This window comes from Macaca thibetana, chromosome 1, assembly GCF_024542745.1.
Source record: "Macaca thibetana thibetana isolate TM-01 chromosome 1, ASM2454274v1, whole genome shotgun sequence".
In the NCBI taxonomy this organism is placed as follows: domain Eukaryota; kingdom Metazoa; phylum Chordata; class Mammalia; order Primates; family Cercopithecidae; genus Macaca; species Macaca thibetana.
Genome location: NC_065578.1, coordinates 213,075,028 through 213,092,255, shown reverse-complemented (window position 1 = coordinate 213,092,255; position 17,228 = coordinate 213,075,028). Strand labels below are relative to the sequence as shown.

The 17,228-nt window shown below is 39.2% G+C and overlaps 1 protein-coding gene across 3 annotated transcripts in view; it reads right to left on the bottom strand.

The window, feature by feature from the left end:
• Positions 1 to 14,468, bottom strand: part of WDR64 (WD repeat domain 64) — a 157,610-nt gene extending 143,142 nt beyond the window's left edge. For all 3 annotated transcript variants that reach the window (XM_050771065.1, XM_050771076.1, XM_050771087.1), the window contains exons 1-2: positions 14,087 to 14,468; positions 5,801 to 5,931 (exon numbers count right to left, since the gene is read on the bottom strand). In XM_050771065.1, the coding sequence (XP_050627022.1) occupies positions 5,801 to 5,931; positions 14,087 to 14,231 (276 nt within the window). In that variant the 5' untranslated portion in view covers positions 14,232 to 14,468. The remainder of the gene's footprint in view (positions 1 to 5,800; positions 5,932 to 14,086) is intronic.
• Between the last annotated feature and the right edge of the window lie 2,760 nt (positions 14,469 to 17,228).

Genomic DNA, 17,228 nt, shown 5'->3' with positions numbered 1-17,228 from the left:
CTTGTAAATAACACACTATTACAATGCTTACCAAAAAATAACTTCCAAAGGATATGAAAAATATCAAATTATTTGAATTTATTGAGAAAAATTTAGGTATTATACCAGATAAACTCCTTCAGAAACAACAGTGAAAGTTTTACATTTTGAAAGGAAATGTTTCAAGCAAATAATGTTGTTAAAGAGCAGCAAATACCCCTTTTTCCCGTGATGAGCCATAGCCTCTAAGATCTCAAATTTCTCCTTCGACCTTTTCAGTTTCAGTGTAGTAATTTTGCCTGTGACAAGATTTGAGTATTTTATCACTTATATATATATTATGACTATTAGAATGTTAATTTTATTTTAACTATGCTATTTAAAAGTCTTGCTCCATGCTTTAAGTGATTCATTTTTAACTTCATTTTTATCTGATTATATAAGGAACATATGTTCATTGTAGAACATATGGAGAAAATAAAAAAGCCAATAGAAGAAAATAAAAACCTGCATGCAGCTTATTTTTCAACCTATCCTGGAACATTCTTTTAACATTTTTGAAGTTAGCAAATATAATTTTAGATTTATAATAATTCACTTTAAATTCACTTTTGGGAGGGAACACAATTATAGGCATTCCATATGGTGTCGTATGCCTCTTCTTTGGATTAATTTGTAGTGTGCTCCTAAAAAAAAATGTGTTTATAAGTTGCCCACTGGAAACCCAGACTAACATGGCATTGTAAGAAAAGTAGACCGTGTCTGCCCCAGACTCTTCCATGAACTAGCTTTATAAACTTAAGGCAGTCATATTTCTTTTGATCTCCTTACATTAAATTTTTTCCATTATAAATTGAAGGGGCAGGTCTAGATAATGTTTAGGTGAGTAATAAGATTTCATTATTCTATGAATTTCAAATTCTCCAAGTGTCTTTGCATCAAAAAATCTTGAAAAAGAAAGTGCAACTTTTTGTGGCATTTCTACCACAAAGAGATTTATATTTGGAATAAGATTGGTATGTCTGTGCCTGAGTTTAAAAGAATAAATCTTGTTTTTATTACCTGATATATTAACTGATTAAGAAAACACTAGGTAATCCATACCAAAATGAAGTTAGTCTCCTTGAATTGAATTTCCATTTTACAGATGATGGCTCTGAAGCCCAGAAAGGTTAGGTCACATGGCTTGAAATAGAAATGCCCCTTAGGAGCATTGACACAAATAGTTTGTGAGAAAAATGACAGGACAATAAAAGAAGAACCTTCCTGCCCTATTTTTTTTTAAAACCTCAAGTGATTCTTTATATACATACAGTGTGCCAGAGGCTGGCCATGAGTTTTTCTATTAAAATTGCATACAATTTATAGGAACCCAAGTGATGTAACAGAATAATGTCATATGTTTTGTTTTTTTAAAGCCTTCTTCTTCTTCTCTCCTTCTCCTTCTTCTTCATAGAGACAGGGTCTTACCATGTTGCTCAGCCTGGTCTCAAACTCCTGGGCTCAAGCAATCCTCCTGCCTTAGCCTCCCAAAGTGCTGGGATTACAGGCATTAGATACCGCACCTGGCCCCAGGATAATGTCAGATGAACTTACTACATAAAGAGGGAGAAAAATCTCAGCCCCAAAACCAAAACAGACTTTCTGTGCAGCTTTAGATAAGTCAATTAAGCTTTTTGCGATTTTTCTCATCTTTATCATTTCAATAACATATCCTCCATAATCTACATTGTGCAGCTGTTGTGAAGATTAAATGAGAAACTGAAAAGAAGGTTCTTGAAAAAAAGAACACATTTTACAAATGAAGGAAGATTAAGTTAGAAGGAAGTTCTAAGTAGAAAGGGAAAGAGAAGGAGTAGATATCAGAGAGAATGAGGCTTGACTTCCTCATCTGTAAAACAAACAAAAAATCGGATTTACTTTAGAGTAGTATTTCACTCAGAGACCAAATTCTCAGTTACTGTAGAATTCCATGTAAACGGATTTATCACAGAGTGCTTTGTCTCATTTGTTGGCATTTATGAACTATCTTTAGAGCATTGCTTTTCTGAATCTAAGTGTGTAATAAAATATGAACAGACTTTTCTAATTTCCAAATGTGCATAATTTTTTTTTATATTGACACGAAACATTTGTTAGAAACACATTTTCACATTTTAAGTGGTCCAAAATGATTGCATTAGAAATTCATGCACATAAACCATTGAGTGTGTGAGAAATATTCATAAGAAAATAGAGAACAATGAGAAAATGTGATTCTCAGAATCACATCTATCCCAAGTTTAATGACATTACATTCAAGTTACCCATCTATGGGGGAATATCCACAGGGTTTAGAAAGTGTGATAGAGATTAGATCCTGGAACAAAAGCACAAAACAATGCATTCATGTTGTACACTTACACGATTTAGGGAAAAAATGGTCATTTCTGTGTGGCTGCAAAGTAGCTGACTGTTTCACTCTTCATTTGATTTCTCAAAATCTTTGGGTGGCTAAGAGTTCTTGTTAAATACATATATGTCTTCTACTTTATTGAATCAGTATATTAAAAAAAAAAAAATAGCCATGATTCCATTTGCAGTGTTGCTTGTAGGCCCAGGGCAAGGGGCCTATGCCTTTAGAGTGGCGCTGTCCAGTTGAACTTCCTGTAATGATGGACATATGCTATAATCTGTCCTGTATAATACAATAGCCACTAGCCACATGTGAATCCTGAGCACTTGAAATGTAACTAGTGCAACTGTGGAGCTGAATTTCTAACTTAATTTACATGTAAGTAGCACATGTGGCTAGCGGCCACTTTGTTGGACAGCACAGCTTTACACGGCCCCACTCTAGTCTTTTCTGTGGAAGCTAATGGCCCCTTGTCTACCAGGGGTCTGTAACAATGCTTTTAAACCATGCCCTAGATTCCTCGAACCCCAGAATTCTCTCCCCAAAGGGGCCAAGTCTACTTTCGGGCCTGTGAAGCCTCTTATCTACCATATGAGAAAGGGTTGCATACCATTGGTATGTACACCGCTAGCTCTGAGGAGTGGCCAAGGGGTAGTATTTGTGGAGGTGAAGGTATGGAAGAGCTTAGACGTGTGGGCTGGGGTGCCCATGTGTGAGCACACGGCCCCTCATGATAGAAGATGGAGCCAGTAATGGCAAAAGAAGGGACGGGGGGTCGGGCCCAGCTTTCCCTTTGTCTTCATGTTTCAGCGTGAAATGGCAAGGAGCGTGAGATTAAATTTTAAGTCAATTCAGGAACACTTGGTATCTTTACAAACTGAGCCTCTCAATTATTATTCTACTATCTTTTTTCAATAGCATCATCCCATGATACTTTCTCCTATGTGTTGCTTTTATGAATGGAATCTTTTTATTTTCTAGTTAGTTGTGGTGAGAGAGGGGTGGTTATTGCTGGTGTTTGTGGAAATTACTGATTCTGCCGTGTGTATCTTTTTCGAACTCTTTTGAACTCTCTCAGTTCTGATAGTTTGCCATATAATTCTCTTGGACATTCTTGGTAGAATATCCACAAATAATGAGAATTTTGTCTTTTTAAATAATTGATTACATATCAATTCTATTTCTTGCCCTTTTCCCCTCTCTTTGCATGGCTTACAACCTCCAATAAAGTGTTGAAGATTAGTGGTGAATAGGCATCCTTTTCTTGTTCTCGACTTTAATGGGGTTGTGTCTAGTATTTCAGCAGTAAATATGATCCTTACTTAAATATGTTTTTGGTAAGTCTATTATGGTGGACCTATTCTAAAATGACCTCCTCTTCCCTCCCCCACACACAAGTCACACTTTTGTATCATCTCTATCCCTTAAATATGGTGGAAACTGTGACTTACTTCTAACTAAGAGAACATGACAAATATGATGAGCTGTTTCTCCTATGATTATGTTACATTATATAAAATTTCCTCTTATCAGACTATGGAGGGAAAAATTCTCCCGCTGGCCTTGAAGATGCAAAGTTGTGAACTGCCAGTATAGAGGGCCACATGGTGGGGGCTTCAGGCAGCTTCTAGGACAAGAGGGAAGCCTGCAGCCTCCAGTCAACAAGAAGCTGAGGTCCTCAGACTTACAACAGCAAGGCACTGAATTCTGCCAACAACCTGAATGAGCTTGGAAGCAGATCCTTCCCTAGCGGAGCTTCCAAACGAGAACCCAGCCTTGCCCACAGTGGATTGCAGCTTTATGATACCCCAAGCAGAGGACCCAGTGAAGCTGTCCCAGACTCCTGATCCATGCAAACTATGATATGTATTTCTTCCCATGGCTAAATTTATGATAATTTAGTAGAGTAGCAATAGAATACTAATACAGTCAGTTTCCTTTCTCAAATTAATGGAATTTTCTATTATTGCTATTCCGCTAAGATTATTATTCTTTTTAAAGCAAGGATGGCTATTGAGTTCTTATTAGACATCTTTTTTACTTTTAATTTTACTTTACTTTCAGGTTAGAAGTCTGCAAACATTTTTCGAAAAGGGCTAGGTAGTAAGTATTTTCGGCCTGCAGGCCATTCAGCCTCTGTCAAAACTACATAATTCTTCTATTGTAGCACAGAAGCAACCGTGGCCAATTTGTAAATGAGTGAGCATTCCTGTGTTCCAGTAAACTTTATTTACAACAAAGGTGGCTGTCTATCCAGATTTGGCCCATAGGCCTTAGTTTGCTGACTTTAGATTGAGATTAGCATATTATTTTTTCTCTCCTGACTTGTTAAATGAGGTATGTTTCTGGCTTTTCTAATATTGAACCACTCTTACTTTGTTGGGGTAAATTGTACTTAGAAATGATTTTTAATGCACTGCCGGATTCAACTTGTTAACATTTTATTTAGGAGTTTAGAATTTATATTTATAAGTAATATTGGCTTATAGTTCCCTGACATTTTGCCTATGTTCAATTCAGTGTTATTTTAACGTCATAAAATGACCTGGATAGCTTTTCAGCTTTTCCTACATTATAGAAACATACATACAACATGGGAATCATATATTCCTCAAAGGCTTTGTAGAAATCTTTTTTTTTTTTTTTTTTTTTGCAATTTTTTTCTAAAATCAATTAATTTGGTTTTTATTTGGGTGATGTGGGGGATTGGCTATCTTTTATTTTAGGCTTCTAATTTATTATATCACAATTTATTAATATTTTCTTTTTAGCCTAATGCGGTCAATTTTGAGATAGCTCCATATATATTTGAGAGAGACGTATTTTTCCTGCGTCTTGGGTTTAAATTCTCCTTCTACATATCCATCGGCTTATAAGCCACATTTTATAAAATGTGGTATTCAGATCCCTTAGATTCTTGCTTTTTCTTTTGTCTACTATTTCCATTTATTTTTTTAAGGAACCAGATAATCTGTAAAAATTATTTAATTTCTCTGTATGGATATATGTAATTTTTTAACAATAAATACCATGGTGATCAGAAAACAACTCAGGGAATATAACAGGTAGTGAATTGTAGCCTCTTCTCTTATATTAATAACTCGGATACACTGAAAATTTGTGTACATTGAACCCATTGAAAAGAAATATCTCCTATAAAGTGAAATGAAGACCATTAAAATCCTGGTTGTTGTTAGAGGCATGTATAGCTCTTCCAACTGGCAGCTTGGTCTGAAAGGATTTAAGAGTTGTTTATTAATAATACAGTTACATCGTTACCTACTTTACCCACTTTCATTTATTGAAACATGGCACATGCACATTGTGGTTCAACCCCTGTGGGAGTAACACTTTGTTTGAATTATTTATTCCAAAGCTAGAAAAATAATACCTAGATTTCATATTATGAACATGAAATGAATCTACCTCACACCAGTCTGCAAATGCGTCCGTGTTGTTGCACAGTTTCCTGTAAAAGCGTTTCAAATCTTGATCCTTCACATCTGGACCAAAGAGCTTCTGTACTGATGCATAAAACTTGTCATAATCAATTGCATCTGCATTGAAAAAAGTACAGTACATTTTCATCAAATTCCAAGGACTACCTTTTGTATGTCAGCTACAATTTTTATTTCCTAACCTTCTATTTTCTTATCTCAATCTATAAAAACCGGATTTATTTGCATTTTAAAGACCTTGTCTTTGCACAATACTAAGCAAAAAGAACAAAGTTGGAGGCATCATACTACCTGACTTCAAACTATATTACAAGGCTGGAGTAACTCAAAGCATAGTACTAGTGCGAGAATACACACAAAGACCAATGGAACAGAATAGAGAACCCAAAAATAAGACCACACACCTACAACCATCTGATTTTCTACAAACCTGATGAAAACAAGAAATGGGGAAAGGATTCCCTATTTAACAAATGATGCTGGGAGGACTGAATAGCCATATGTAGAAAATTGAAACTGGACCACTTCCTTATACCATTTACAAAAATCAACTCAAGATGGATTAAAGGCTTAAATGTAAAACCCAAAACTATAAAAACTCTAGAAGAAAATCCAGGCAATATCATTCAGGACAGAGGCATAGGCAAATATTTCATGATGAAGATACCAAAAGCAATTGCAACAAAAGCAAAAATAGACAAATGGGATCTAATTAAACTTAAGAGCTTCTGCACAGCAAAAGAAACTATGATCGGAGTGAACAGACAACCTACAGAATGGGAGAAAATTTTTGCAATCTATCCATCTGACAAAGGTCTGCTATCCAGAATCTACAAGGAACGTAAGCAAATTTACAAGAAAAAAAAACGAACAACCCCATTAAAAAGTGGGCAAAGGACATGAACAAACACTTCTCAAATAAGACATTCATGTGGCCAACAAACATACGAAAAAAAGCTCATCATCACTGGTCATTACACAAATGCAAATCAAAATCACAATGAGATAACATCTCCTATCAGTCAGAATCGCTACTATTGAAAAGTCAAAATACAACAGATGTTGGTGAGGTTGGGGAGAAAAAGGAAGGCTTTTACACTGTTGATGGGAGTGTAAATTAGTTCAACCATTGTGGAAGACAGTGTGGCAATTCCTCAAAGACTTAGAGGCAGAAATACCATTTGACCCAGCAATCGCATTACTGACTATATACCCAAAGGAACATAAATCATTCTATTATAAAGATACATGCATGCATATGCACATTGCAGCACTGTTCCCAATAGCAACGATATGGAATCAATACAAATGCCCGTTAATGATAGACTGGATAAAGAAAATGTGGTATACACATACCATGGAATACTATGCAGCCATGAAAAGGAAGGAGATCATGTCCTTTACAGAGACATGGATGGAGCTGGAGGCCATTATCTTTAGCAAACTAACGCAGGAACAGAAAACCAAATACCACATGTTCTCACTTATATGTAAGAGCTGAATGATGAGAACACAAGGACACATGGTGGCTAACAACACCCATTAGGACCTGTCATAAGGTTGTGGGGGTGTGGAGGGAGAGCAAGAGGAAGAATAGCTAATGGATGTTGGGCTTGATACCTGGGTGATGGGATGATCTGTGTGGCAAACCACCATGGCACACGTTTACCTATGTAACAAAGCTGCACATCCTGCACACGTACCCCTGAACTTAAAAGAAAAAAAAAAAAAGATCTTGTCTTTGCAGACATAACCAGGCCTTTGGCTAAAGTATTACTAAATAAAAAGAAATATTTTACTATTGCGTTTGATACATTCTCCATGATTTCTGTTTAAGATATTTTAGGAGTTTTGTTCAGGAATGCAAACAGTTTCACCATTGGAGTCTTTGCTAGAATTCATCTTGAGTGGAAGATGGAAGTGAGCAAATAGCAATTCTTTTATTTTATTTTTTTTATTTTTTGAGACAGGGTCTTGCTCTGTCACTAAGGCTGGAGTGCAGTGGTGCCATCATGACTCACTGCAGCTTTTACCTCCCGGGATCAAGTGATCCTCCCAGCTCAACCCCCCAAGTAGCTGGGACTACAGGCACGCACCACCACGCCCAGCTAATATTTTATTTTTTGTAGAGACAGAGTCTCACTATGTTGCCCAGACTGGTCTCAGACTCCCAGCTTCAAGCGATCCTCCCACTTCAGCCTCCCAAAGTTCTGGGATTACAGGTGTGAAGCCACTGTGCCTGGCAAGCAATTCTTAACTGGTTCTTGAACTCCATGTAAACACACACACACACACACACACACACACACACACACACCCCATTGCTTGAATCTTGATTTTGTCAAATTTGGTGATTCCGTGGGGTAAGACTATTGAATCTAAGGACAAGAAGGAATTAGATGTGAGGCTTTCTCAAACTGAATAGAGAAGATCAGATGGTTTTATTTAGTTAAAAATATAACTAGTATCTCTTATGTGTAAGAACTGAGCCAGACATTGGGCTTAGAACAGAAAATTAGATAAGCAAGATCCCTGCCCTCAGGAAGCTTATATTATAGTGGGAAATCAGAAAAGTAACAAGTGAACAAACTATTTACAGATTGTGACAGGTAAGGCTAATTAATAAAGATAGACATTACATGAGTGGTTACCTGTGTATATGGTGAAAAGCAGTATTGCTGCAAGAGGGCATGAGGGAACTTTCTGGGATGCTAGAAATGTTCCCTGTCTTGATCTGGATGGTGGCTAAAGGTGTGTTTACCAAGGTTCAAATTTACAGAGCTACCTCCTTAAGAAGAGTACATTTTATGGGCTTTACTGTACGTATGTCAAGCTCAGTAACACAGTTAAAATAAACAAGTTGTCATAGAATAAGCACATAAGAGGAAAGCAGTATGGAACTGTGGGTGTATGGTGGTGGCAGGTTGGGGTAGACCTCAGGGAAGGCCTCTCTAAGGAGGTGGGTAAAAGAGTTAAGCTGAGACCTGATGAGCAAAAAAAAAAAGTCAGCCACATAGAAAGCTAGACAAAAGCCTTTTAGGCATAGGCTGATCAACACGAGGGCCTGTTGCTGCACAGGCTTAGCATGTTCCAAGAAGGTCAGTAGGTATGAAGTACCTACAGTGAGGACTGCGGAAAGTGCTGAGGTGAGACTAGGGGCCAAGGAGGGCAGAGCTAGAGTCAGAAGCTGGTATTTTCTTTTAAGCATGATGGTAAGATGTCATTGGGGTGTTTTATGGGGCGAAATGATACAATATGCCTTTAAAAAATTTTAAAGCACACTGGCTGCTGCAAGGAGGCCAGATGGAAAGACATAAAACTAGTAGAGGGCAATTGCATTAGTGTAGGCTTCAGAAATTGGAGGTTTGGGCCAGGATAACACTGAGGGTGAATGCACATCTGGGCTGCCATGGAAAGTCTCATTTATGCCTCTTTTTAAAATTATTAATAACACTCCCTTTCAATCTTGAAAGTGTCCCCAGTTGGATGGTAAGTGGCACCCGAGGATACAGGTACCCTAGAGATAGTAGTGGAGATGGTAAGATATGGTTGGAAGTAGTAGAATAGTAAAGATATGCTAATGGTTTGGAAGTTTTGGGGGCAGAAGTGGTAAGTGAAGGAAAGGCAGGAATCTAGAGCAGTGGTTCTTATCCAGGGGAGACTTTGCACCTCACCTCCATCCCCAAACACACACACACACACACACACACACACACACACACACAAAAAACATTTGGCAAAGACTGGAGACATTTTTGACTGTCACAACTAGGATTAAGTGTGCTACTGGCATCTAGTGAGTAGAGGCCAAGGATGCTGCTTAACATCCTATAGTGCACAAGACAGCCCCCACCCTACCCCCGCAACTCCACACATGCACACATACACAACTAACTATTTAGCCAAAACATTAATAGTGCCAAGGTTAAGATACCTGGTTCTAGAATGACACTCAGGTTTCCGGTTTCAAATCTCAGAAAATGTTGGTCTATTTACCAAAAGCAGGGCAATGGGAAAAAGATTGTCGGGGAAAATAAAGCACTCTATTTTGGTAATACTGAGTCAGAAATTCTTATGAGGAATCTAAACAGTTACTTAGCTGCTTTATATTTATTTACACCAACTTGTACAATATATGAGTTTCATTGTAAATATCACTGGATGAGGACAATGAGACTTTTTTGTCCTGGGATAAAATTAATTCCACCAGGTCATTCATAAGATCTAAGGGCATTACTTTTGAACAAATTCCTTCAATCTACTTGACATCATTTCTGAGGTAGACCCTGTTCCATTAAAAACACTCTCTCTAGTTCTTAGTTCCTTGCCTGTAATAGTGAGCGGTAGACTTTATTTTCCAATATTTGTTAATAAATATGAATTTGTGGCAGACAGTATTAACAGCCTGACAAAAGTTAAGATTACATCTGTCCCTTCTCCTCACTGTTTCTTAGGCCACTCTGTGATAGAAGGTAACTTGTCTAGCAGTATGTAGTTTTCATCAAATCTTAACAACTATAGAGAAAGGAAATTTTCAATGTGGCTTTGTGATTGCAAGTTTCTTAATGAGAGCAAAGTCAACTTATGCATTTAGAACACATTGAAGGAGTACCTTCTGGACACCAGACCCTGTGCCAGCCTGAGGTTCACAAACCTTCACAACAACCACAGGCCAACGGTGGAGGAGAAGGGGCAGGAACGAATGAACACATTAATATCAATTTCAGCAGGTTAAATGCAGCAGGTAAGTTCCCTAAGATGGCAATAAAGTACATTAACAGTGCTGAGGATGGCTTTGCTTAGGGAAAGTTTGGAAGTTTTTACAAAGAGGTGACATTTGACTTGGGTCTTGAAAGATGAGCAAGAGTTTACAGGCACCAAAAACAAAAAACAAAAAACAAACAACAAAAAAGCACTCCATATTGGGGAATGGCATGCGCAAAATCAGAGTCATTAAGAGCACATTTGGGCCGGGCACGGTGGCTCACGCCTGTAATCCCAGCACTTTGGGAGGCCGAGGCGGGTGGATCACCTGAGGTCGGGAGTTCAAGACCAGCCTGACCAACATGGAGAAACCCCATCTCTACTAAAAATACAAAAAATTAGCCAGGCGTGGTGGCACGTGCCTGTAATCCCAGCTACTCGGGAGGCTGAGGCAGGAGAATCGCTTGAACCCAGGAGGCGGAGGTTGCTGTGAGCTGAGATCGCACATTGCACTCCAGCCTGGGCAAAAAGAGCGAAGCTGCGTCTCGAAAAAAAAAAAAAAAGAGCATGTTTGGAAATGGCAAAAAGTTTGTTTTAGGGCAGAAGGTGCATGAAAGGAAATGCCAGGAGTTGAGACTAAAAAGCTGGGCTGAGGCAAGCTGTGAATGGCCTTGCATGCTATGTTAGTATATATGGATTTTAGAGGTGAGTAATAAACCAGGAATATGGCAGATCAATAATTTTTAAAATGAAAAACTCTTGGCAGAAGTATAGATAAATGATTAATTCGGCAAAAAGACTAGTTTTTGGGGGGTGAAGGGGGACAGAGTCTTACTCTGTAGCCCAAGCTGGAGTGCAATGGTGTGATCTTGGCTCACTGCAACCTCTGCTTCCCGGGTCCTGGTTCAAGCAGTTCTCCTGGCTCAGCCTCCCGAGTAAGTGGGACTACAGGCATGTGTCACCATGGCCAGCTAATTTTTGTATTTTCAGTAGAAACAGCGTTTCCCCATGTTGGCAAGGCTGGTCTTGAACTCCTGACTTCGTGATCCACCCGCCTTGGCCTCCCAAAGTGCTAACATTAGAGGTGTGAGCCACCACGCCTGGCCAAGAAGACTATTACAGTAATAGGCTATTGTAATAAGCCAAGAGATAGATACCATGACATAGTGAAAGGTTGCAGAGGTTGAGTATCCATTATCCAAAATACTTGGAACTGGAAGTATTTCAGATTATGGATTTTTTTCAGACTTTGGGATATTTATAAACTGTACTGTACATAGTGAGAGGTCTTGGGAATAGGACACAACTTTAAACACGAAATTTATTTACATTTGATATACACCTTATACATAGAGCCTGCAGGTAATTTTACACAATAGTTTTAATAATTCTGTGCATGAAACAAAGTTTGTGTGCATTGAATCATCAGAAAGCAAATATTAATATGCCCCTATCTCATGTCAGCTCTCAAGAAGTTTTGAATTTTGGAGCGTTTTAGATTTTGGATTTTTGGATTAGGGATGCTCAGCTTGTACCAAGATATCTGGCTTAGGAAACTAGTTAAATGGTAGCTATGCTCTAAGACTGAGAGAGAACACAGTAGGCAAAGCTCAAGGAGAAAAAGAAGCAAAGAAAGAATTGAGACGGGAAAAATAAGAATGATATGATGAAAGATGCAGGACAAGGAAGTTTCTTGAAGCAGAGGCAGCTAACACTGTTAATCTAGTACAATGGCCAAGTCGGCTGGAAAATGAAAACAATTTATTGAATTTGGCAACTATATTAGGTTATCAGATAGCTTGGTTAGAGCATTTTCAGCAAAGTGACCAGAGAAGCCAGACCTGAGTAGACTGAAAGTTAAGTGGAGATATTGTGAGGAAATTCAGTGCAGAAGGAAAGGAGAGGCATACAGAGGTAGCTTAAAGAAAAGAGAAAGTCAAGGTCATGAAGCTTGAGTATATTTTTAGATTGAGAGGACAAATCCAGTAGAAAAGGAGATTTTGAAGCTGCTGCAGCAAACTGATAGCCTTGAAGGGAAGGAGAAATAGAAAGGACAGCTGCTGCTTTCAGTGATTCAGAAGTGGAAAAAGGGGGTTTGAGAGAATTCTTGTCTTTTGGCCTTGCTTTCTTTTATGACATAGAAAACTTGGCTGAGAGAAGCAGACATCCCACAGAGAATTCAGAAAAAGTGTCAAGGATTTGAAAAACCAATTAAAGAGAGGTAAAACAAACTGACTAGGAAAGAATGCAAGTTTTGTTGAGTAGTTTAGAAAGCCCAGTCAAGTTCCCAATCACCAAAAAAGCATACCCAAAAGGTCCAAGTCTTAGCTTTAACACTTAGAAGTTGGGTGACTTTGGCTGGGCACGGTGGCTCATGCGTGTAATCCCAGCACTTTGGGAGGCCATGGCGGGTGGATCACCTGAGGTCGGGAGTTCAAGACCAGACTGGCCAACTTGGTGAAACCCGGCTCTACTAAAAATACAAAAAATTAGCCGGGCGTGGTGGGCGCCTGTAATCCCAGCTACTTGGGAGGCTGAGGCAGGAGAATCGCTTGAACCTGGGAGGCGGAGGTTGCAGTGAGCTGAGATCACACCATTTCACTCCAGCCTGGGCAACAAGAATGAAACTCCGTCTCAAAATAAAAAAAAAAAGAAAAGAAAAGAAGTTGGATAACTTGAGCAAATGATTTATCTTCAGCTCCGATTTTTTTCCACAAATAAAATGAATATAATTACATTGATTAACATGACTATAAAGTATTAAATACTATTCAATTAATACCAATTTGGGTTTGAACACCCAAAGTCAAGATTTTCACTTACATATTACTATGCAGCCTGGCACACTCTGAGGCTGGCTATACTATCCCTTTAGCAATTATATGGGCTCTGCTCCTTTCATTGCAACAGCAGGGTTTGTTCTGTTAGTCTTCCACTCTGCCATTTAGCTTTATTTTTCACAGCTGTCCTCAATATGCCAAAGCTGTACACTACACCACTCCCCTTGAATCTTGTCTATGCACTGGTATCTCTGCTGCAAATCCTCCTGTGAGACCACTGTCCACCATATTCCCCATAGCTTGCATCCTCAAGATCATTCCTGCCTAGAGATATGGAGCGTGGCCAAGACAATGGAATCATGGTGAGGCAGGAAGCTGCACTTCTTATGAAACTCTTTATGGTCTCATGGTATCTTTGGGCTAAGAAAGAGCAGTGCTATACACTACTGAGGATCCCAGGTCAACCAGTGAGCCATCAAATGGCAGTGTCTACAGAACACCACTGGACGTCACTTAATCCAATCCCATAGTTTTACAATCGAAGCAACTTAGGTTCAGAGAAGAAAACACAAAAACAAAAACAAAACAAAAGCTTCCTCATGTCCACTTTGTTATTTAGGGACACAGAAAGAACAAGAACCCAGGTCTTCATCCCCTCTCAGCACCCATTCTTTCACATTAAGCTCTGATGCTTCTCTCTGATGGCTTAAAACATTTTTCACTTCTAACCAACAGACCCAATTGGACTATCGTATCATCACTGATCTTACCTTCTTTATGGATAAATAAGCCTGCTCTTTCATCTCTTTTCTGGGTTGCTGTTTGTTCAACCAATTTTTCAAACCTGTTCAAAGCCTTTTTGAAATTGCTGATTTGAAGTGCCATGTTGAAATGCTTTTCCTTGCTGATATCCATAGGGACATAGGGGATCTTTTACTTCTGTACAGAAAGAATACTGCAAGTTTACCAATTTGGAAAACTTTCCAGTTGTTACAGTGCCTCCCTGCTGTCTCAGTTTTTGCCCTAGGTCTAATTCCTTTGATCTTAAAATCCCATGCTGCGGGTAGGAGTAAGACTTGCCACCAGGATGCTGGCAGGTAGGAAAGCTGATTTAGGTCTGATACATTTCATATAGACAAACATTTCAGTAAAAATCCTGACCTCACAATGTTATCAGTGTCCTTCATAGGGTCCTCATTGCATCATAATATCTCTGTAACATCCTGCTTCCTTCATAAGGAGGAGATTGAGATTTTTTTCCCCACAGACTGTGTGTGTGTGTGTGTGTGCACGTGCACATGTGTGTGTTGTGTATACTGCTTGAGAGGGAAAAGGAATGAGTAGAGACCAAATAAGAAAACTGGGTAATATTTTCTCCCTCTTGTGCCTCTTCTCACCTCAAACCTTTTTTGCCTTCTTCACAATGCCACGGAAAGTAAAGTTTGGCCTGGCACGGTGGCTCACGCTTGTAATCCCAGCACTTTGGGAGGCCGAGGCGGGTGGACCACCTGAGGTCAGGAGTTCAAGACCAGCCTGGCCAACATGGCAAAACCCTGTCTCTACTAAAATATGAAAATTAGCTGGATGTGGTGGTGGGCGCCTGTGATCTCAGCTACTTGGGAGGCTGAGGCAGGAGAATCACTTGAACCTGGGAGTCGGAGGTTACAGTGAGCTGAGATCACACCACTACACTCCAGCCTGGGTGATAAAGTGAGACTCCTTCTCAAAAAAAAAAAAAAAAAAAAAAAAAAAAAAAAAGTAATGTCACACTTATTCTTGCCACTGTACTGGATATGGAAATTTGAACTTCTAAAAATGAAATGTATTTCAGCACCTGTCATTTCTACCACAAACATTTTTAGAGGTCATAGGGAATACAAATGCTCTTCTTCCTTTGTGCATTGTCCTTCGATTGAAATAATAAGGTGAGCCAAGGATGAGGAAGGAGTGGCTCCTGATTATGAGGACAGCTTTTCAAGGTGAGGGGTCAGTTGAATTAGAAGGTGCCTTTCTGCACATCTCCTTCCCAGTCATTGCAATCTCCAATCCCATTTAATCCAACTGCTATTGACTCAGGGTTTCCAATTTTCAGCTTTTTATGGGAAGGAGAAGTTGTTTAATGTTTCTCAACAATTAGTTAACTTCCTATGGCTTAGGTGAGTTAGATAAATTTCCTATTTCTTGGTAGTCCACCTTTTAAAACATTCTTCAAGAACTTGCATTCAGAGATGAAGCAGATGGCATTTCAGAGCACCTCCAATTCCAGTACTGTCTTCTTGGTGTCCACCTCTATCTGTTAGGAGAGCGCAGTATGATATTATTTAAAGAAAAATCCCCCAACCCCATTTGTTTCTCCTCCTTTTTCCTTTAAAGCTTTCAAACCACTGTACAGTGATATCTGGAGAACCACTTTTCCTACAAGTCTAATGTATGTATTATTGCATTCACCATCAATTCATCTAGCAAATATTTACTGAACACATACTTCATGCTAGAGGCTGTTTTAGACACTGAGGATACAGCAGTGAATAAAATAGCTTCTCAAGTTTATAGACTAAGGCAGAAGACAGACAAACAAACAAATAAATAATGTATCAGTGGGCAACTGTGCTATAAAGAGAGAGGAATTGTGTGTGTATTAGAGTGGGGGGTAAAAATCAAAGTAAAAGAGGCAGGGAGATGAGGGAATTCCCCATTAACAGAAAGATTTCTGGGCAGAAACCTGAAAGAAGTGAGGTAGCAAGTCATGTGGATAAATGGTAGAAGGATGTTCCAGGGACAGCAGGTGCAAAGTCCTGAGATCAGTGTGTGCTTCACATATCTGAGAAACAACCGAGACCAGTGTGACTGAGGTGGCGTGGGATGAGAGAGAGAGGTAGAGAGAGAAGGCAAGAGAGTCAGGGGGTGGTGTCCAGATCATGTAGGATCTTATAGGCTGCTTTAGGACTTTGGCTTTTACTCTGAGATGGGAAGTTTTTGAGCAGAATAGTGACATGATCTGATGTGCATTTGAAAAGAGTCATTCCAGCTGCTTTGAGGAGAATAAACTGAAAGGGAAAGAGAGTAGAAGCCAGGAAGGCAGTTAAATAGCAATTTCAGTCATGCAAGTAAGAGATGACAGTGGTTTAGATTAGGGCGCTAGTGACAGAGGTTGTGCGAAGTGGTCAGATTGTGTGAAGGTAGATGTGACTGACAGATGTCCTAATAGATTACATGGGGGTATGAGAGCAAGAGAAGGATCAAGGATAACTCCAGGGATTCTGGCCCTAAGAAATAAAAAAGATGGAATTATCATGTACTATGTTTGGGAGGAAGCCAATAGAAGGAGCAGATTTTGGGGTGGGGGGAAATTAGGAGTCAGTTCAGGGTATGTTAAGCTTGAGAATTCTATTAGATAAACAATTGTGGATGTTGAATAACCAGACGTAAGAGTCCAGGATTCAGGGCACAGCTCGGGAGTCATCAGCATTCAGACGGTGTTGTATTTCAAGTCATTAGGCTGGACGAGCTCACCTGGGAATCAATGCAGATAAAGAAGAAGGCAAGGTGAGGATCAAACCCTGAACATGCCAGAGTTGGGAGGTCAGAGTGATCAAGAAGAACCACTGACTAAATATGAGCGGCTAGTGAGGCAGGAGGAGAGCCAAGAGAAAGGATCAACCTAGAAGCCAAGAAAAAAAGCTGTTTTGAAAAGGAAAGAGCCATTGGATGGACAATCCAGTTTATTCAATAAAGAAATTGCCTAGGAAGAAAAAAGGAAGGAGGAGGAGAGCTATAGCTTAAAAGGACTTTAAAGAAACACCATCCAACCACAGTGTGTGGACTGTATTTAGATCTTGACTCAACAACCAAACTCAAAAATAATTTAAAATGCATGAGAAAATTGTAAATTGGATGCCAAGTAGATATTTG